Below are 21,834 nucleotides of genomic sequence, written 5' to 3' on the forward strand. Positions count from 1 at the left end.
TTTTTTTTTTTTTTTTTTTTTGCTTAAGGCTAGCACTCTGCCACTTGAGCCACAGTGCCACTTCTGGCCGTTTTCTGTATATGTGGTGCTGGGGAATTGAACCCAGGGCTTCATGTATATGAGGCAAGCACTCTTGCCACTGGGCCATATCCCCAGCCCAGAGATGGGAGTCTTATAGATGTTCCCAGCCTGAGCTGGCTTTGAACTGTGATTATCAAATCTCAGTAGCTAGGATGACAGGTGTGAGACACCAGTGCCCAATTTCTTCCATTTTTTTCTTTTTCTCTCTCAGTTTCGTCCCATCCTATTTTTTTTTTTTTTTTTTTTTTTTTGGCCAGTCCTGGGCCTTGGACTCAGGGCCTGAGCACTGTCCCTGGCTTCTTCCCGCTCAAGGCTAACACTCTGCCACTTGAGCCACAGCGCCGCTTCTGGCCGTTTTCTGTATATGTGGTGCTGGGGAATCGAACCTAGGGCCTCATGTATCCGAGGCAGGCACTCTTGCCACTAGGCTATATCCCCAGCCCCCCCATCCTATTTTTTCTGTAGTGCCTTCTCTTCTCTCCTGTGCTGCTCCACTTCTTTCTCCTCTTTCCAAGACATGTGCAACAGCTCCTAAGGATTCTAGCTCTAGTCTGTAGGGGTTGTGCATTTGGGGGTCCTGAGGTCATGGAACTTTGGGAGCTTGGGGAAGGGAGTATCTGGGATCCAGACCTCCTGGATGGAGGATGCTTGCAGTAACCACTCTTGTTTCTTCCAGCCTCAAATGCAGCAACTGCTATATGGTATGGGGTGGGGACTTTGTGAGCCCCGGGCAGCAGGGCCGGATCAGCCACACAGACCTTGTCATTGGTTGCTTGGTGGACTTGGCCACTGGTTTAATGACCTTTACAGCCAATGGCAAAGAGAGCAACACCTTTTTCCAGGTAAGCCCATTCCTCAGCAACTTAACAATAGTATTTTCATGACTCAGCATCCCAGGATGACCCTTCAAGACCCTTTTCCTTTCCTGTCCTCTGTCAGATCTCAGAGAGATAGGAATGAACCTCCTAGTCTGTCCTAATTGAACCTTCCATTAAACCAAGAACGGAGCCAGGCACTGGTGTCTCATGCGATCTAGGGATCATGATTCAAAGCCAGCTAAGGCAGGAAAGCCTGTGAGACTCTTATTTCTAATTAACCATCAAAAAAAAAAAAAAGCCAGAATTGGAGCTGTAGCTAAAGTGGTAGAGCCCTAGCCTTGAGCAAAAGAGTTCAAGGACAGTACCCAGGCCCCTAGTTCAAGTCCCAGAACTGGCACAAAACAAAACAAAACAAAAAACCCTGAGACCCAGAATGAAGGAGATAACCTTGACCTTGGCTTGGAAAGGCTCATGGACTCCGTATCATATCCTGGAGCGTGACACTAGTCACCGCCTTTTCACTGATTAGAGAACAGCCTAAGATGGGCAACATCCTAAGGTGGGCTTTTTCTTTTCAACATTTTTATTATGAAGAAAAATTTATGTATTTTAAGCATCTAGAGACCTGAAAGGAACTGTACAATAAAATATCTATTACCCACTACCAAAAAACCCACAACCATTATTGTTTTACTCTCCTGATTTTATCATGTATTTGTCTAGCAATCTATGCATTAATTCACCTGAGGTAGGCTTGGTAGAATTTTTATTTTAAATGGAGAATTTCAGAAATCTGCAAAAAAAAAAAATACCATAGCATAATGAACTACCAGATTTGTACTCCCACCCACTCATAGCCAATCTCGTCTCATCTTTCTGCCTACTTTCCTTCCGCACCCACTGGAGGATTTGGAAGAAAACTGCAGACATCACACAGTTTTTCTCTTTCTCTCTGTCTCTTCTCTGTCTCTGTGTCTCTCTGTCTCTTTCTCTTTTATGTTTTTGGTGTTGGTTCTGGGGCTTGAACTCAGGACCTGGGTGCTCACCCTAAGTTTTTGTGCTCACTCTACCCCTTGAACTTATTTCTGGCTTTTGTTGGTGGTCAATTAGAGATAAGAACCTAATGGATTTTTCCTGTCTGGGCTGGATTTGAACCTCCATCTTCAGATCTCAGCCTACTGAGTAGCTAGGAATACAAGTGTGAGCCACTGGTGCCCAGCTATTTTATTTATTAGTTTTAGTAGTGCTAGGGTTTGAATTCAAGGCCTTACACTTGCTTGGCAAGTGTTACAATTCTTGAACCATGTTCCAGAGGGTTTTGTGGTTGTTTTTGTTGTTTTTGCCAGTTCTAGGGCTTGAACTCAGGGCCTGGGCACTGTCCCTGAGCCTCTTTGTGCTCAAGGCTAGCACTCTATCACTTGAGCCACAGCGCCACTTCTGGCTTTTCTGAGTCGTTGATCAGAAATAACAGTCTCATGAGGATTTTTTTGACTGGGCTGGCTTTGAACCATGATCCTCAGATCTCAGCCTCCTGAGTAGGTTCCCCCCCCCCCCCGTGTGTGTGTGTGTGTGTGTGTGTGTGTGTGTGTGTGTGTGTGTGTGTGTGTTGGTCCTAGAGCTTGAACTAAGAGCCTGGGTGCTGTTTCTGAGCTTTGCTGCTCAAAGGTAGTGCTTTGAGCTTTGTACTTCTTGTAAACTGTGGTGGAGGGGAATTGGGTCTAGAAGTATGGTTTGCTTTTGGGCAGGCTGCCCTTGAGAAGGAGTTTGGGGTGGGGTTGGCCGACAGGGTGGGCAGATTAGAGGAAGAGACAGCATTCAAGGAACAGTTTATGGGTTTTGAAGTGCAAGTACTCTTGGGAGAGGACAGAGCAGTTATTCCTGGAAGAGTCATAATGTGTGTATGAAGACACAGTAACAGATTGCCCTGGAGGGGTTGGAGGAGGCTGGCCTGGCTGGATGACATAAGGCAGCTCAGAGCCACTGCAGAGTCTCCAATGCCCAAGTGTGTGGTTCTTCACAATTGGCCTCAGCCTTCAAGGTCAAGTGCACACTGCACAGCCTGCCTTCTTCCTCCATTACTCTCTGCTTTGGTGCCAGGTGGAACCCAACACGAAGTTGTTTCCTGCCGTCTTTGTCCTGCCCACCCACCAGAACGTCATCCAGTTTGAATTGGGGAAGCAGAAGGCAAGAGTGCAGGGATGGGGCACTGGGAATAACCTGAGGTGGGAGGTGTTGGGTAGCTTTCTCTAGAAGCCAGAGGAGGAAAAAAGTAAGCCTGGGAGGCCTGACCCTTGTGCCTCTTTGCCCCCAGAACATCATGCCACTGTCAGCAGCCATGTTCCTGAGTGAGCGCAAGAACCCGGCTCCACAGTGCCCACCGAGGTTGGAGGTACAGATGCTCATGCCCGTCTCCTGGAGCCGAATGCCCAACCACTTCCTACAGGTGGACACCCGACGGGCGGGTGAGCGGCTCGGTTGGGCTGTTCAGTGCCAGGAACCGCTCATCATGATGGCGCTGCACATCCCTGAGGAGAACAGGTCAGGGCCCATCCGGCTGCACTGGTTAGGATCCAGCCCTATGCCTCCTCCCTACCACAACCCCTGAGGCTGCTGATCCACCTCAGGGTACCCTGATTCAGCTCAGATCTCCCCAGGTATTCAGCAAGGCTGCGTGCATCCTCTGGTCAGGCCCAGGGAGACTTTCATGATACTAAGGTGTTAACATGGATATCAGGAAGTCTTACAGTCTAAACATGGCCAGACCCCAGGTGGTCTTCCTTCCTTCTTTCCTTCCTGTCTCTCTCCATCTCTCCTTCCCTCCCTCCCTCCTTCCCCTCCCCTTTTCTTTTTTCTTCTGACAGTCCTGGGGCTTGAACTCAGGGCCTGGGCTTTGTCCCTTAGCTTGTAGCTTGTGCACTTAAGGCATGCACCCTACCAATTGAGGCACAGTTCCACTTCCCGCTATTTGGTAATTCATTGGAGTTAAGAGTCTCATGGACTTTCCTGCCCAAGCTAGCTTTGAACCAGGATCCTCAGATCTCAGCTTCCTGAGTAGCTACGATTACAGGTATAAGCTGCTGACATTCAATTCTCAGGAGGTTTCTGTATGGCCTCATTGTTAAAAATAAATAAATAATTAGCCAGGCGCCGGTTCTTTTCAACTGTTAAAAGACCCCTAGATAGAGCTTCAAAGTTCCTGTGGGGCACAGAAAATACAACATTCAGCACAGAGAATGCAACATTCAGCTGAATGTCGACTCCTTCTTTACCTGCCCTGTCTCCCTGTGTTCTTTACCTGGCCTGCAGGTGCATGGACATCCTGGAGCTCTCAGAACGCCTCGATCTGCAGCGCTTCCACTCACACACCCTGTCCCTCTACCGAGCCGTGTGCGCGCTGGGCAACAACCGCGTGGCGCATGCTCTGTGCAGCCATGTGGACCAGGCCCAATTACTGCACACACTGGAGGATGCACACCTACCAGGACCTCTCCGTGCAGGCTACTACGACCTCCTCATCAGCATCCACCTGGAAAGTGCCTGCCGCAGCCGCCGCTCCATGCTCTCTGAATACATTGTGCCCCTCACACCAGATACTCGCGCCATCACCCTCTTCCCACCTGGAAAAAGTGCAGACGATGGTCCCCGCCGCCATGGCCTGCCTGGCGTTGGAATCACGACTTCTCTGAGGCCCCCGCACCATTTCTCACCCCCCTGTTTCGTGGCCGCCCTGCCAGCTGCTGGAGTAACAGAAGCTCCAGCTCGCCTCAGCCCTGCCATCCCTCTAGAGGCCCTTCGGGACAAGGCTCTGAGAATGCTGGGTGAGGCGGTGCGAGACGGTGGGCAGCATGCTCGCGACCCCGTAGGCGGCTCTGTGGAGTTCCAGTTTGTGCCCGTCCTCAAGCTTGTGTCTACCTTACTGGTAATAGTTACCTCTAGTTTACCACCTGCTTTCTAACATGTTCAAAACCATCTATCCGTGTAATATTTATACAACTATCCATTTATGCCTCTGTTCACACACCTACTCACCTTTCAGTTTATCCTCCCATCTCTCATTCACTTTCTCTTTCATTCATTTTTCTTCTTCCTATTCCTCCATCCAACCAACTAGCACTCATTCATCCATCCATCCATCCTCTATCCACTTACCTATCCTCTATCCATTCACCTATCCTCTATCCATTTATTTATCATCGATTCATTCATGCATATCCTCATCTTCTCATTCACCTTTCTGTGCATCTATTCTAAGTCCGTACATCTTTCTGTCCATCTGTTCTCTATCTACATATCCATCCATCCATGCACCCATCCTGCCCACCCACACGTACATCCATCACCTCCATCCATCATACATCTCCCAGTATATTTGCTTATCTACCCATCCTGCCATTCATTCACACATCAGTCCATCCGCAATTCCATCTATTCTTCTATCTACCTACCCATTTATTGATGGATTGATATATATATATTTCTTCTCATATACACTCAGTAATCATCTTTTCATTTCTTCATCCATTCATACACTCATACACCACATATCTATTTCTCCACCTTTTATTTACCTTTCTGTCCATCCATGCACCTTTCCATCCAATATTCATGCATTCTCCCACTTACCCAGAAATCCATCCAGCCATCTACACCATTCATTTAACTATTCATCTCCTATTATCCATTATTCTATTATCTTTTATTTCATGTATCCCTTTATTCATATCCTTATATAACCATTCACCCATATATCTTCCCATCCGTCTATCCCAACCACTCGCATTTATCTACCTATATATTAATTTACTTATTCATGCATCCATCAACCCACCATCCATCCGCCTGCCTACTTCATATGTACATCATTAATCCTTTCACACATCCTCCCTCCTCCATATTTTCCTCCATCATTTTCTTCCTTCTTCATCATCCAGTCACTCTCATCTCTCCATCATGATCCACTCATCTATTACCTCCCCTTAAAACGTGCTACCACTGGATCCATCCATCCACCCAGACAGCCACCTCCCTCCTCCCTGCATTTACTCTCCTTTCTCTTATTCTTCTTTACTTTTGTCTACTTTGTATCTTTCCTTCCATACTTTGATCTGTTAGTATGTGTTGAGTGAGAGCTGGTGTATGTTGGGACCTCTGGGCCTTGATCAGGTGGAAGGTGGACTGTGATCCACAGCTACATATGAACACTTGCCTGTGGAGGGAGGACCACATGTTTGGTGATGTAATCTGGGCAAGGTGTGGACTGGGGGATCTCAAGGAAGGTGAACAGGGAGGAGGGGGGTGGCAATGCAGGAAGGAACCTGGCACATGTTGGAGAGACAGGTGTAGAGAGTGCGGTGGGGGGATGATTATGGAGGCCTCATCAGTCCCAGTGAAGGACTCATGTTTTGTTCTGCCAGGTGATGGGTGTCTTTAGTGATGAGGATGTGAAACAGATCTTGAAGATGATTGAACCTGAAGTGTTCACTGAGATAGAAGAGGAGGAGGAGGAGGTAGAGGAGGAAGAGGAAGATGAGGAGGAGAAGGAGGAGGATGAAGAGGAAGAGGCACAGGAGAAGGAGGATGAGGAGAAAGAGGAAGAGGAGGCAGCAGAAGGAGAGAAAGAAGAAGGCTTGGAGGAGGGGCTGCTCCAGATGAAGCTGCCGGAGTCTGTGAAATTACAGGTGGGTCATTTCTTCCTGCCTTCCCTTCTCCATCCATCTGGGCTGGGAGATTCGGGGTCTGATGGGGCATGAGTCTGGATTTTGTTCTATGGAGATACATAAAGACGTGGAGTGATGCTGGCTTGGAATGATCTCTCTGATTTCCATGTGAGAAGAGACCATGGGGGGGTCAACTAGAAATTGATGGTGGCTGGACAGGGACAGGACTATGGGAAGGGGAGAGGAAAAGCAGGAAATGTTTCCAGACAGGCCTAATGGTTTCATTACCCTCCCTCCTACTGCATGACTGTCCTTCCACAGATGTGTCACCTCCTGGAGTATTTCTGTGATCAAGAGCTGCAGCACCGTGTAGAGTCCCTGGCTGCTTTTGCAGAGCGCTATGTGGACCAGCTGCAGGGCAACCAGAGGGGTCGCTATGGACTCCTCATGAAAGCCTTCACCATGAGCGCAGCTGAGACTGCAAGACGCACCCGAGAGTTCCGCTCACCACCTCAGGAGCAGGTTCTCTGACACCTGCTTTTAACTGGCTTTACTGTCTAAACTCCCAAGTGCAAACTCTCCCTCAATTGCCGTGGTTAGGCCTCACCTTCAAAACTTGTGCTTGACCCTTGCACCTTCCAATACATTTATCTTTTCTTTTAAGCCTCTTGTTTCCATTTCCTGGAGTTCTTTTCTTTTTTCTTTTTGATGGTCAGGGGTCCCTGAGATCTTTTGCTCAAGACTAGCTAGCACTCTACCATTTTGAGCCACAGCATCCAATTTTCTAATGGTTCTTTGGAGATAAGAGTCTCATGGACTTTCCTGCCAGGCTGGCATTGAACCATGGTCTTCAGATCTCAGCCTCCTGAGGAGCTAGGATTACAGGCATGAGCCACTAGTGTCTAGCCCTGAAATTTATTTTGATAAATACGATTTTTTTTTTTTTTTTTTTGGCCAGTCCTGGGCCTTGGACTCAGGGCCTGAGCACTGTCCCTGGCTTCTTCCCGCTCAAGGCTAGCACTCTGCCACTTGAGCCACAGCGCTGCTTCTGGCCGTTTTCTGTATATGTGGTGCTGGGGAATCGAACCTAGGGCCTCGTGTATCCGAGGCAGGCACTCTTGCCACTAGGCTATAACCCCAGCCCGATAAATACGATTTTATATGAACAGAACATTTATCTTTTACTCAGTGCCACTCTGTGAATGAACCTGACTTTGGAGTCTTCTAGACTTTTTTTTTTTTTTTTTTTTTTTTTGGCCAGTCCTGGGCCTTGGACTCAGGGCCTGAGCACTGTCCCTGGCTTCTTCCCGCTCAAGGCTAGCACTCTGCCACTTGAGCCACAGCGCCGCTTCTGGCCGTTTTCTGTATATGTGGTGCTGGGGAATCGAACCTAGGGCCTCGTGTATCCGAGGCAGGCACTCTTGCCACTAGGCTATATCCCCAGCCCCTCTTCTAGACTTTTGACCAACTCATCCTTTTTTCTTTTTTTTTTTTTTTTCTGGTCATGGGGCTTGAATAGGGCCTGGGTCCTATCCTTGAGCCTCTTTGTGTTCAAGGCTAGTACTCTACCACTTGAGCCATAGCGCCACTTCAGGCTTTTTCTAAGCAGTTTATTGGAGATAAGAGTCTCACAGACTTTTCTGCCTGCACTGGCTTCGAACTATGATCCTCAGATCTCAGCCTCCTTAGTGGCTGGGATTATAGGTGTGAGCCACTGATGCCTGGCCAACTCATACTTTGACCCATGATTTTAGACACAGACTTACAGTTGACTCTTTGATGTTAATCTTGGAGTGATGATTGCAGACCCTCATTCTAATCTGTGGGTCTTTCCGTAGATCAACATGCTTCTGCATTTCAAAAATGGAGCTGATTTGGAAGAGTGTCCTCTCCCTGAGGAGATCCGGCAGGATCTGCTTGATTTTCATCAAGACCTGCTGGCACACTGTGGTAAGGACAGGAGGTCAATGACTTAGTCTCAAGACCTCTCCTGAAGTTTCCACTAAAGTTTCCTGACCTGGAACAGCTAGGCATTGGTGCTATATAACTTTTGGTTGGATGTATAATGGGATAAGATTAAATGAGTATTTGAGTGAATTAGTTTTTGGGTGGATGGCTAAAGGCAGTTGAATGGAGGTGTGCCAACTGATAAGATAGGAAGGATGGATGAATACATAAGTGCTTGAAGAGATGGCTGTTTGTATAGATGTATGTATGTATGTATGGATGAATGACTCGGTGGAGAGATAACTGGCTGCCTAGAAGGGCAGATGATTAATCTTCATGGTTTCTGATTAAAAAAAGAAACCAGTTGCCAGGCACTGGTGGCTCCCTGTACTCCTAGCTACTCAGGAGGCTGAGATCTGAGGATCAAGGTTTGAAGCCAGTCTGGGCAGAGAAAATCCATGAGACTCTTAAGTCCTATTCACTACCCAAAAAGCTGGGAGTGGCCCTGTGGCTCCAATGGCTGAGTGCTAGCCTCGAGCAAAAGAAGCTCAGGGACAGTGCCCAGGCTCTGAGGTCAAGCCCCAGGACTGGCAAAAAGAAAAAAAAATGTGGTAAAGAGTGAGTCTATGAAGTCATGAGTGACATCCAGTTTCTCCTGGACTACCTCTAGGAATTCAGCTGGAGGGGGAGGAGGAGGAGCCAGAGGAAGAGACCAGCCTGAGCAGCCGCCTGATGAGCCTGCTAGAGAAAGTGCGGCTGGTAAAGAAGAAGGAGGAGAAACCAGAGGAGGAGCCACCAGCAGAGGAGCACAAACCTGGTGAGAACCAAGGACACCAGGGCAAGGGCAAGGAGGGTGGGGCGGGAACTCTGTGCCTAGTGAACCTCGGGCTCCAAAACAGGCCACAGGAAGCGGAATTCAAGGGAGCTACACACAGGGCAAGCAGGGAGACAGAGTTGTAGGCCGAATGCAGGGGCTGCAGCAGGTGTGCGTGGGCCCTGTGTCCATGCCACCTGCCAGGGCAGAGATGGGCATCCAGCCTGGGATGGTGGTCGCACCTGGGAGGCTTTCATCGTCCTTGTGGCTTTTGCTTTCCTTTCTTTCCTGGAGGAGACAGTTTATCCTACAGCATTCCAGAAACTTCCCAGGGGCCACTCTGGGCCAGGCACTGTTATCAGGACTGGGAAATAGAAGAGAAGGAAAGTCAAAACCCCTGCCTGAAGAGCACTATTGGCTCACACCTGTCATCATAGCTACTCAAGAGGCTGAGATCTGAGGATTGTGGTTCAAAGCCAGCCCAGGCAATTAACCACCAGAAAAACCAGAAGTAGAGCAATAGTTCAAAGTGGTAGAGTATTAGCCTTGATCAAAAAAGCTCAGGACAGGGCTGGGGATATGGCCTAGTGGCAAGAGAGCTTGCCTCATATACATGAGGCCCTGGGTTCGATTCTCCAGCACCACATATACAGAAAACGGCCAGAAGTGGCGCTGTGGCTCAAGTGGCAGAGTGCTAGCCTTGAGCAAAAGGAAGCCAGGGACAGTGTTCAGGCCCTGAGTCCAAGGCCCAGGATTGGCCAAAAAAAAAAAAAAAAAGCTCAGGACAGTGCCCAGGTCTTGAGTTCAAGCCCCACAACCAAAAACAAAACAAAAGTCTCACTGATTTTTCTGCCAGGGCTGTCTTTGAACCTTGATCCTCAGATAGCCTCCTGAGTAGGTGTGAGCCACTAGTACCCAGCTAGAATTACTTTCAAAGGTGGGTGGTGAAGGCCTTCCAGTGGGAGTTTTACTATTGTATATTTTATTTTTCCTCTTATAATTCAGCATGGGCTATAGTCTATAGGGTCTGGGCTTTAGGGTGAAGAGAGCAGGGCAGCTCCTAGGACAACAGAAAATCTGCCACAATCCATATGTTCCTGGCAGGTGAAGGATGGGACAGTAACCAAAAAGATAGTGACTCTCTCTCTCTTCATCACATGGACTCTTGTGTCCTTTCCCAGAATCCTTACAGGAGTTAGTATCCCACATGGTGGTGCGCTGGGCCCAGGAGGACTTTGTGCAGAGCCCTGAGCTGGTCCGGGCCATGTTCAGCCTTCTGCATCGGCAGTATGACGGGCTGGGCGAGCTGCTGCGTGCCCTGCCACGGGCATACACCATCTCACCATCCTCGGTGGAGGACACCATGAGCCTGCTGGAATGCCTTGGCCAGATCCGCTCGCTGCTGATCGTGCAGATGGGGCCCCAGGAGGAGAACCTTATGATCCAGAGCATTGGGTGAGGTGCCTCCCCCACCCAGTTCTTGCTTGTCACATCCACTGTCCCCATGCCCGTGTCAGCCAACAACCTTTGCTTAATTATACCTGTTTCGTTTTGCTTTGGTGCTGGTACGAGGGCTTGAACTCAGGGCATGGGTATTGTCCCTGGGCATTTTCTGCCCAACATTGGCTCTCTATCACTTAAGCCACAGCTCCATTTCTGCCTCTTTCTGGTTAATTGGAATAAGAGCCTCATGGATTTAGTTGCCTAGGCTGACTGGGAGCTGTGATCCTCAGTTCTCAGCTTCCTGAGTAGCTAGGGTGACATGTGTGAGCCATCGGCACCTGGCTCTCAATTGTAATTCTTGGCATGACATCATGGCACTGAGAAGTCAATGTCAAAGGTGTCCTATTTAGTCGCTCAACAAACGTTTAAATATCTACTGGGTGCCAGGCCTTCCCTAAGCACTTGGTAATACAATGGGCAGTATGACAAAGATCTCCACTCTAGGGGAGCCTGCTTTGGACCAGGCTTCAGTTTCCTTACCTGTAAAATGAGCACAATCATACTTCCTGCTCCCCATCTCCACTCCCACACCCTAGATGTGGGGATGGATGAGTTCAGATTTGTACAGGGGAGCAGTGCCGGAAACCGAGTCAGAGGTCAATGAATGCTAAGCATTATCACCAGGGCGGCCTTGAGTCTCCTTGGACCTGGCATCCCCTGTGGTGAGCCCCCACTCTTCCCTGATTCACAGGAATATCATGAACAACAAGGTCTTTTACCAACACCCAAACCTGATGAGGGCCCTGGGTATGCACGAGACGGTCATGGAGGTCATGGTGAACGTCCTTGGGGGTGGCGAATCCAAGGTGAGGAAGAGGCCTGGCTGGGCCTGAGAGCACAGGGAAGGGGAGGGAGCTGCGGAGGGCAGATGCTAACCATCTAGCCCTGCTGTCCATCCCAGGAGATCCGCTTCCCCAAGATGGTGACCAGCTGCTGCCGCTTCCTCTGCTACTTCTGCCGCATCAGCCGGCAAAACCAGCGCTCCATGTTTGACCACCTGAGCTACCTGCTGGAGAACAGTGGCATCGGCCTAGGTGAGAGATCCCAGAACCAGAGCCCAGCGCAGCCCCCAGAGTCCACTTCCGACAGCATACTCAGACTGTCACCTTACCATCTCACTCACACATTTCAGTCATCTAACAAACTAACTCACCACGCAGTGCTGAGACACAGCGGTGATTGCAACCGTCCTGCCTGGCCCCCATTATCTCATAGTGCAGTGAGAAGAAAAAAAAAAAAAAAAGTCAAGTCTCAGACAGTGATAGCCCAGGTAGTTAGGGCTCTAGGATGAAGGCTGCACAGACCAGTTGAGGCATCTGGAAAAGGAGTAGTCAGGGAGGGCTTCCCAAAGGAGGTAAGGCAGATGACAATGCATTCTCACCACTTCTTGTCCCCCCAGGCATGCAGGGCTCCACACCCCTGGATGTGGCAGCCGCCTCTGTCATTGACAACAATGAGCTGGCCTTAGCATTGCAGGAGCAAGACCTGGAAAAGGTGTGGAGGGGGCAAGTGTGGTCCTGTGTGGGTTACCCTGACTTTGAATGGGGGTGGTCCAGGATATGAGGAAGATGGGACCAGGCAGAGTTTGGGGCTGAGTCATTTCCAGAATGGTAGATCTGGGCTTTGGAGGGGAGAATGGTGTAGGGCTGATGTTGAGCTGAGACCCTTTCTGTCCCTCAGGTTGTATCCTACCTGGCAGGCTGTGGCCTCCAAAGCTGCCCCATGCTCCTGGCCAAGGGGTACCCAGATATCGGTTGGAACCCTTGTGGGGGTGAGCGGTACCTAGACTTCCTGCGCTTTGCTGTCTTCGTCAATGGTGAGCGTGTGTTGGCACTGGCAGGGCAGGAGGCGTGAGGGTCAGGGGTGAAAGCCCATCCTTGGGGTGACAATGCATGCCTTGATGGGCCTGAGGCAAGGGCTGGGGGCAGTGGGGACCTAGCAATGTCCCTTGAAGGTGTCAGGTTGTCCCTGCAGCCCCCTGGGTGCTGGCATATTCTGACCTTGTTCCCTGGGTGGCTAGGTGAGAGCGTGGAAGAGAATGCCAACGTGGTGGTACGGCTGCTCATTCGGAAACCCGAGTGCTTTGGGCCCGCCCTGCGTGGTGAGGGCGGCTCAGGGCTGCTGGCTGCCATTGAGGAGGCCATTCGCATCTCTGAGGATCCCGCCAGGGATGGCCCAGGTGTCCGCAGGGACCGGCGACCACAGTGAGTCTCCTGGTCTCCTCCTCAGTAAGGCAAATGTCCCTCCTTATACCCCTGGCTGCCTTCCGCACATCACACTCTTCCTACAGCTTTGGTGAGGAGCCCCCTGAGGAAAACCGGGTACACCTGGGACACGCCATCATGTCCTTCTATGCTGCTTTGATCGACCTGCTGGGACGCTGTGCACCAGAGATGCATGTGAGACCATGGAAGCCAGATGTGATTAGGAGGAGCCGGGGGCATGCGTAGCCCAGCTTCAAATCTCTGCCCTTAGGAATTGGGAAATACCAACTGAGCTCTCCTAGGGGGTGGTCCTGGATTTGGCAGTGCTGGGGACAGGTTCTGATCTCATGAAGCTCTTAGGCCATGGTGGAGACAGACATTGGTAGGCTAGAGGGGTCAAGCAAGGGGAGGCACAGGCAGAGGAGTTGGGACTAGAGATGCCTTGACAAAGGAGGTTTAGACAGGGATGGTAGACCATGCCTGTACTCCCAGCACTTGGGAGGCTGAGGCAGGAAGACTGAGAATTTGAGGCCAACCTAGACCACATAGTTGGACCCTCTCTCAAAATAATAAAAGGAGGCCTTCTCTGCCTGTGAGTGCATCAGAGATGAAATGGGATCATCTCCAGATCAGGCACAAGTTTCTGATGACATGTCTATCCCTCTTCATACCACCTCTAGCTAATCCAAGCTGGCAAGGGGGAGGCCTTGAGGATCCGGGCCATCCTACGATCTCTTGTGCCCTTGGATGACCTTGTGGGCATCATCAGCCTCCCACTGCAGATCCCTACACTGGGCAAAGGTAGGAAGGTTGGGACCTGTCCAGGAATGCTATGGAGGGAGCCAAGGGATCTGAAGGGCATCCCTGACTTCACCCCCGCCATCCTTGTCTACAGATGGGGCACTGGTCCAGCCAAAGATGTCTGCATCCTTCGTGCCTGACCACAAGGCATCCATAGTGCTCTTCCTGGACCGAGTGTATGGTATTGAGAACCAGGACTTCTTGTTACATGTGCTGGATGTGGGCTTCCTTCCTGACATGAGGGCAGCTGCCTCACTGGACACAGTAAGCAGCCCGCCCAGCCTGGCCACTGCCCCTGCCCATCACAAGTGATTTGACAGGATAGCCACAACAGCATCTTGACCTGAGATTGAGGACATATCTTAATTCCCATCACCATCTCCAAAAATCACCAGCAAAACAGCAGGAGGCATGGCTCAAGTGGTTTAGATCCAGCCTAGCAAGCCAAGCAAAAGGGAGATCCTGAATTGGAACCCTAGTAGCACTCCCCCATCCCCAGCCCACCCCCAAGAAGAAAACCACTGCCAAATGTATGTGTAGGTGAGATGTCTATCTTATTATATGAAAGATAGACGTTACAGAGGAAATAGTATGTAGAAGGGTAATGTCTGCAAAATAGGGAGTCCATCATATTAACCTTTCCTATGCTTTAATGTGTGTGTGTGTGTGTGTGTGTGTGTGTGTATGTGATTTTCTTTTCTTTTTCCTTTTATTTTTATGCTAGTACCAGGGCTTGAACTCAGGGCTTGGATTCAGCCCTTTAGTTTTTTGCTCAAGACTGTACTTTATCACTTGAGCCATATCTCCATTTCTGGCTTTTTGGTGGTTAATTGAAGAGTCATGGATTTCTCTGCCCAGGCTGACTTTGAACCGTGATCCTCAGATCTCAGCCTTTTGAGTAGCTAGGATTACAGGTGTGAGCCACTGGTGACTGGTTTTGTGTGCGTGTGTGTGTATGCGCATGCGCATGTGTCCGTGCGTGTGGTGTATATGTCTATCTATCTGTGTTGGAATTTTTTTTAGTTTTTGTCGGTGGTGGGGCTTGAACTCTGCCCTGAATGCTTGAGCTCAAGGCCAGCACTACTTGAACCACAGCACCACTTTCGGTTTTCTGGTGGTTCATTGGAGATAAGAGTCTCATGGACTTTCCTGCCCAGGCTGGCTTTGAACTATGATCCTCAACCTCCTGAGTAGCTAGGATGATAGGCGTAAGACACCAGCGCCAGGCTTGTGTTGGAATTTTGATTCCTAAGTAATACGCCTGTGGAGTAGAAACTGAGAGAAGCAGGATTTAGGGAGAATAATCAGAAGTCTGAGTCTCTCACTCAGAGTTATTTGGACAGATGTCAAGATCACTCTCAGGGTGTATAGTGGGCCTGATGTCCCCACTCTGTGCCCAGGCCACTTTCAGCACCACAGAGATGGCGCTGGCGCTGAACCGCTACCTGTGCCTGGCGGTGCTACCGCTCATTACCAAGTGTGCACCGCTGTTTGCTGGAACGGAGCACCGGGCCATTATGGTGGACTCCATGCTGCATACTGTGTACCGCCTGTCCCGGGGCCGCTCGCTCACCAAGGCTCAGCGCGATGTCATCGAGGACTGCCTCATGGCGCTCTGCAGGTGGAATGAGACCCTGGAGTGGGCGTGGTTACAGCGTGGGGCGTAGCTGGCGGGTGTGGGGACGTGGTCTGCGTGGAGGAGGGGCCGGGCCGGGGGTGTGGTCACAGGGCAAGGCTGGCGTCCAGGTGAGAGTGCCCTACGCATAACTTCCCAGGTACATCCGCCCATCCATGCTACAGCACCTGCTGCGGCGCCTGGTGTTTGATGTGCCCATCTTGAACGAGTTCGCCAAGATGCCGCTCAAGGTGAGAGCAAGCTTTCTTTGGGTGGTGCATTTCATGCACCTTGAAATGCACCTTGCCCGCTGCCTGGCTCTGCCCTTGGACTAGAGGGCTCTTTGGGATCAGCCTGTGCCCACCTCAGGTAATCTATAAATACGTGAGGGTCAGGGTCCCCATAGTCACCAATTAGCATCTCCATTTACCTGCCAGGCGTCCCAGGACATTAACTTTGCGTCATTGGTGCCTCTAACATTCCCTAATTAAAGCTTAATTTGCCTAACCAAATGAGCCAGCCCCCGCCTCAATTAGCATATGTTTGCATAGGGCACACCACTTTCCTTAATTAGCATCTGATTCCTCATTCTGGACCACCAACCTTTCACTATTCAAATGAGTACGTTTATTTGAATAAACAGTACCATAGCTGTTCTGAATATTTGCACACTGTGTCTCCTGTTTCTTACCATTTGCATACTAGTTTGCATAAGGAGATACCCCTAACTCAGATATCTTGAGACTATTTTGCATAATTTACTTAAATTAGCCCCCTACTTCAAGTTTGCATAGTGGACAGCAAAGGCCCACTTCTCAATTACCATATATTTGCATGGGGTACTGTTTGTATTTCAGTTTGGCATAGTAATTTGCATAAGCACAGATCACTCCTTCCATATTTGCACACCACCCTCTTCTGGACGATTAGCATGCTTATTTCCGTAAACGAAAGACAAATCCCTTTCTAGCTTAATGCCCATCCTGACTCTAAATAAGAATGCTAACTTTGCATAACCAACTGTCCAGGACCGTTTCCCCAGGAAGCCCAGCATCCCTTCCCTTATTAGACATCATTTGCAAACATCAGCATGTGTGTGCCTCTGGGGCCTTCATTTGCTCGTTATCTGCTTATGCCTACTCCTATGTGCCTCCTCTTGCTCCCGCTAGCTCCTCACCAACCACTATGAGCGCTGCTGGAAGTATTACTGCCTCCCCACGGGCTGGGCCAACTTTGGAGTTACCTCTGAGGAAGAGCTGCACCTCACACGCAAACTCTTCTGGGGCATCTTTGACTCTCTGGCACATAAGGTTTGGGCACACAGAGCCAATCCTAAGGGGCCTGTGTGTAGGGTCTGGGAATCCAAGCTTGACGACTTCTCCAAATCTGAGAGGTCTAGGGAGAGGAACCCCAGTACAGGTTTGTGGATTTGAGGAGGGAGGTTGACAGAGGCTGTGAGTTCGAAGTCCTGAGACTCCAGGGTTGGAGGGCTCAGCAAGGCCTGCTGTAACCTGCCCCCCCCACTTCTTTCTGGCCTCCCCAGAAATATGACCAGGAGCTGTACCGCATGGCCATGCCTTGTCTGTGCGCCATCGCAGGGGCCCTGCCTCCTGATTATGTGGACGCTTCATTCTCATCCAAGACGGAGAAAAAAGCCACAGTGGATGCTGAAGGCAACTTTGATCCCCGGCCTGTGGAGACCCTCAAGTGAGGCCTGAGAGTGGGAGGGATTGGGGGATGGTCACAGCTGGGGAGATGGGGGACACCCAGCCCCCACACCTACTGGTCTCTCCCCACCAACAGTGTGATCATCCCGGAGAAGCTCGACTCCTTCATTAACAAGTTTGCAGAGTATACACATGAGAAGTGGGCCTTTGACAAGGTCAGAGTCAGTCTCCCTCCCCAGCAAACCCACCCTTGCCCACCATCTATCTTCTTTGAAAACCCCAGATGTCCCTAAGAGCCCTTGGATCTCTGGGAGCCTTCAGTCCCTGCAGCCCCCCCAACACTTGTGTCCCCCCCCCCCATGCTGCTGCCTACCTCTCATCCTGTCTCCACCTCTAGATCCAAAACAACTGGTCCTATGGAGAGAACATAGATGAGGAGCTAAAGACCCATCCCATGCTGAGACCCTACAAGACCTTTTCTGAAAAGGTGACCCAATCTTGAGGCCCAACGTTTCATTTTGAAAACTCCAGAATTTGAGGGGTTTAGGAAGCAGCCAGGTAGCCTTCCAGGTTTTGCATCAAGGTAGACCTATAGTTAGGAATCACTACCCATGAAATTTGCCCTCAGTCAAACTTAGTTGCCTTCCTGAGGAGTCCCAGAATCCTAGTGTTCCTACAGGATGAGTTTATTCCTTGATCCTGAGACTTGACTTTCTTGAGATGTGTGTAAATGAGATCCTGAGTGTGTGCTTGGGATGCTCAGTTACAGAGCAGGCAAGACACTTCCGTTCCCAGTGGGTGTAGTAGTGCATGCCTGTCTTCCCACCTACTCACGAGGCTGAGGCGGGAGGACCTTGGTCTGAGGCTGGTGCATGTGAGTATGGGTGTTTTGAGGCATAAAACCCTATCTGACAAATAAACAACAACAAAGTTGTGCAAGTGGTAGAGCACTAATAAGCTCAAGGATCACTTCAAACCCCAAATACAGAGACAGAGAGACTTCTGGCTTCTGATCCTGCCTGGACCACTTCTTAGGCACATAGTGGGAATTTCCTTAGAGGCCAGAGATGCTAAACCAAAAGCTCCTTCTTGCCACATCCTACCAATTCTGTTCCCACCTGTCCACCCAGGACAAAGAGATTTATCGCTGGCCTATCAAAGAGTCCTTGAAGGCCATGATCGCCTGGGAGTGGACTGTAGAGAAGGCCAGGGAGGGTGAGGAGGAGAAGACAGAAAAGAAGAAAACGAGGAAGATATCCCAAACTGCCCAGGTATGACCATGAGGGAGGAGGTAAGGCGCTGAGTAAGGGGCTAGGGAAGGGTGAGCTGGAGAGGAGCAATAGGCTGAGGAGAAGTAGAATCAAAAGTAGAAGCTGAGCAAGAAAATGGGAGCAGAAGAATTTGAGGGTTCTCAAGCATCAAACAGTTGGATGCTGGTACCTCAAACCTGTAATCCTAACTGCTCAGGAAGCTGAATGCGAGGATGGAAGTTCAAAGCCAGCCTAGGCAGACAATTCCGGGAGACTCTTTATATCCAATTAAGCAGCAATAAGCTGGAAGTGGAGGTGTGAGTCAGGTGGCAAAATGCTAGCCTTGGAGTAGAAAAAGCCAAGCAAGAGCACAAGGCCCTGAGTTCAAGCCCTAGTACTGGCATACACACACACACACACACACACACACACACACACACACACACACAGAATCAAAAAGCTGGAGAGGAAGAGATGATTCAGAAATAAGGCCTGAAGAAGGGGATCAGAAAATGAGAGAGGGGTGACACTGTTAAAAAAGAAATGTACTCTCAGCACCTGACTTACATAACTGTAACCCCTCTGTACATCCCCTTTACAATAAAAATGTTTGTTTGTTTATTTGTTTTTTTAAAGAAGGGGATCTGGGGCTGGGGATATAGCCTAGTGGCAAGAGTGCCTGCCTCGGATACACGAGGCCCTAGGTTCGATTCCCCAGCACCACATATACAGAAAACGGCCAGAAGCGGCGCTGTGGCTCAAGTGGCAGAGTGCTAGCCTTGAGCGGGAAGAAGCCAGGGACAGTGCTCAGGCCCTGAGTCCAAGGCCCAGGCCTGGCCAAAAAAAAAAAAAAAAAAAAAAAACACAAATAAAGAAGGGGATCTGAGGAGTTGTCTGGAGGCTTGAGCTTCCGACTAATCCATTAAGCCCCTTCTTCCTCTTGCCCTCTCAGACCTACGATCCCAGAGAAGGCTACAATCCACAGCCCCCCGACCTCAGTGGGGTTACTCTGTCCCGTGAGCTGCAGGTGAGACCTCTGATCCTTTATTTTGGGGAGGGGAGCATCTGATGGGAGAGCATCCTCTGAATAAGATCCTTGCCTCCTCACCTAGGCGATGGCAGAGCAACTGGCAGAGAATTACCACAATACATGGGGGCGGAAGAAGAAGCAAGAGTTGGAGGCCAAGGGTGAGGCTGCCCATACCCCCACCATTGCCCCTTCCCAGAAGCCCCCAGCCACAGGTTGAGAGTCACAAGGACCTAGGTTACAGTCCTGGCACTCACTGTCATTGTACGATTTTAAACAATTGCTCTTCCACCCCCTCAGCATTTCACTTTGTAGAAAGGGAATGATTAAAGTAGGTTACCACCCCATGGATGGGGAAGGGGAGGGACACCGGCATTAAAAGCTATTCTTTGAACCTGGTGCCCTATGGCTCTCCCCTATAATCCTCCCTACTCAGAAGGCTGAGATCTAAGGATCAAGGTTCGAAGCCAGCCCTGGCAGGGAAGTATGTGAGACTCTTATCTCCAAGAAACTACTCAGAAAAAGCTGGAAGTGGTGCTGTGGCTCAAGTGGTAGAGTGCTAGCCTTGAGCACAAAGAAGCTCAGGGACAGAGCTCAGATCCTGAGTTCAAGTCCCAAGACTGCCCCCCCCCCCAAAAAAAAGAAAAGAAAGCAAATAGCTTTTACCTCCATCTTTATTATCAAAATTAATGTGTACCCTCAATCTCAGGAACTATTTCAAATGAGAGCAGACCTGATCTTCTCCAGCTCCTCATTTCAGATCTTTGCCTTCTCAGGGGGTGGGACACATCCCCTGCTGGTCCCCTACGACACACTCACTGCCAAGGAGAAGGCACGAGATCGAGAGAAGGCCCAGGAGCTGCTGAAGTTCCTGCAGATGAATGGCTATGCAGTCACCAGGCATGGCAGCTGGGCGGAGACTGGGGGCGGGGCCCAGGAGGAGAGGCAGGGGCGGAGCCATGACAGGCCCAATCAGAAGGGACGAGCATAGGGTGGAGCTTGTGACAGAGGCGGAGCCATAGGGGATGAAGCTAAAGCGGCCAAACAGAGAGAAGGCTAAGCAGGCAGAGCCTGGGGAGATGCATAGAGGAACCAGGACCTGGGATGAAGTAGAAGCTGGGTACAGAAAGTACCTGCAGGCCCAAAGCACACCAGGGTAAAAGGAAGAAAGCTGGACAGGACCTATTTGACCTGACCTTTTCTTGCCTCGCCTCACAGAGGTCTTAAAGACATGGAGCTGGACACATCTTCCATTGAGAAGCGGTTCGCCTTTGGCTTCCTGCAGCAGCTTCTACGCTGGATGGATATTTCACAAGAGTTCATTGCCCACCTGGGTATGAAGACTTCCCCCTCCCTGACCCGGATATCTACCACACCTACAAAGACTTGTCTAGCAAAACCAGTTCCTTCATTCCTTCTCCTCTCTTCAGCTCATACTTACTGAGCATCTACTATATGCCAGACACCGGTGTCTGGGGACCTACATTCTTGGGGTCGAGTTGACAGTTAACATGACAAGTAATGAAACCACTTACTGGGTTTGGTGATCAGTGTGATGGGACTAAGAAATCAATAGTTCCAGATAAAGGAGGATTGGGAGTGTGGAGCTGGTTGTAATTTAGACAATTCAAAGATGGTGTATGTGTGTGTGTGTGTGCACTCTAATAGTTGGACTTGAACTCAAGGCCTCACCATACCTCTATTTCAGCTTTTTTGGGGGCCAGTCCTGGGGCTTGAACTCAGGGCCTGAGTACTGTCCCTGGCTTCTTTTTGCTCAAGGCTAGCACTCTACCACTTGAGCCACAGTGTCGCTTCCGGCTTTTTCTGTGTATGTGGTTCTGAGGAATTGAACCCAGGGGTTTCATGTATGCTAGGCAAGCACTCTACCACTAAGCCACAATCCCAGCCCATATTTTCAGCTTTTTGTTATTGTTGTTGTTAATTTGAGATAAAAGTCTCATGGGCTTTTCTGCCTGAGGTTGACATGGAACTGCAATCCTCAGATCTCAGTCTTCTGAGTAGCTAGGATTACAGGTGTGAGCCACCAGCACCCAGCTTGCCTTTTGATGCTTGAGAGCCAATATTATTTTTTGTTTTGTTTTTTGCCAGTCCTGGGCCTTGAACTCAGGGCCTGAGCACTGTCCCTGGCTTCTTTTTGCTCAAGGCTAGCACTCTGCCACTTGAGCCACAGCGCCACTTCTGGCCTTTTCTATATATGCGGTGCTGAGGAATCAAACCCAGGGCTTCATGTATGTGAGGCGAGCACTCTTGCCAAGAGCCAATATTATTATTTTAATAGTTTCATTGTTATTTTGAAGTTGATTTTCATTTCGAAATGAAACCAGCTTCTGTTTTCACTTATTTCCTTCTGGTTTTACTTAATTCATTCAGCTTGGACGAGACCTCTGTTCTAGTTTTTCCTCCTCCTCATTTTCAGCTTCAGGAAGGAT

The 21,834-nt window shown here is 49.8% G+C and overlaps 1 protein-coding gene across 5 annotated transcripts in view; it reads left to right on the top strand.

Moving 5' to 3' along the window:
• Nucleotides 1–21,834, top strand: part of Ryr1 (ryanodine receptor 1) — a 107,605-nt gene that overhangs the window by 35,622 nt on the left and 50,149 nt on the right. For all 5 annotated transcript variants that reach the window (XM_048368619.1, XM_048368622.1, XM_048368623.1 and 2 more), the window contains exons 31-58: nt 758–923; nt 2,997–3,083; nt 3,211–3,437; nt 4,206–4,818; nt 6,314–6,577; nt 6,878–7,078; nt 8,395–8,506; nt 9,174–9,320; nt 10,499–10,772; nt 11,512–11,626; nt 11,722–11,854; nt 12,220–12,314; nt 12,501–12,636; nt 12,841–13,024; nt 13,111–13,219; nt 13,705–13,825; nt 13,920–14,089; nt 15,226–15,446; nt 15,601–15,691; nt 16,610–16,750; nt 16,984–17,147; nt 17,244–17,322; nt 17,505–17,594; nt 18,238–18,378; nt 19,310–19,384; nt 19,470–19,545; nt 20,161–20,284; nt 20,603–20,718. In XM_048368619.1, coding sequence (XP_048224576.1) covers nt 758–923; nt 2,997–3,083; nt 3,211–3,437; nt 4,206–4,818; nt 6,314–6,577; nt 6,878–7,078; nt 8,395–8,506; nt 9,174–9,320; nt 10,499–10,772; nt 11,512–11,626; nt 11,722–11,854; nt 12,220–12,314; nt 12,501–12,636; nt 12,841–13,024; nt 13,111–13,219; nt 13,705–13,825; nt 13,920–14,089; nt 15,226–15,446; nt 15,601–15,691; nt 16,610–16,750; nt 16,984–17,147; nt 17,244–17,322; nt 17,505–17,594; nt 18,238–18,378; nt 19,310–19,384; nt 19,470–19,545; nt 20,161–20,284; nt 20,603–20,718 — 4,472 coding nt within the window. The remainder of the gene's footprint in view (nt 1–757; nt 924–2,996; nt 3,084–3,210; nt 3,438–4,205; nt 4,819–6,313; nt 6,578–6,877; nt 7,079–8,394; nt 8,507–9,173; nt 9,321–10,498; nt 10,773–11,511; nt 11,627–11,721; nt 11,855–12,219; nt 12,315–12,500; nt 12,637–12,840; nt 13,025–13,110; nt 13,220–13,704; nt 13,826–13,919; nt 14,090–15,225; nt 15,447–15,600; nt 15,692–16,609; nt 16,751–16,983; nt 17,148–17,243; nt 17,323–17,504; nt 17,595–18,237; nt 18,379–19,309; nt 19,385–19,469; nt 19,546–20,160; nt 20,285–20,602; nt 20,719–21,834) is intronic.

Source organism: Perognathus longimembris, chromosome 20, assembly GCF_023159225.1.
Source record: "Perognathus longimembris pacificus isolate PPM17 chromosome 20, ASM2315922v1, whole genome shotgun sequence".
Classification (NCBI taxonomy): Eukaryota; Metazoa; Chordata; class Mammalia; order Rodentia; family Heteromyidae; genus Perognathus; species Perognathus longimembris.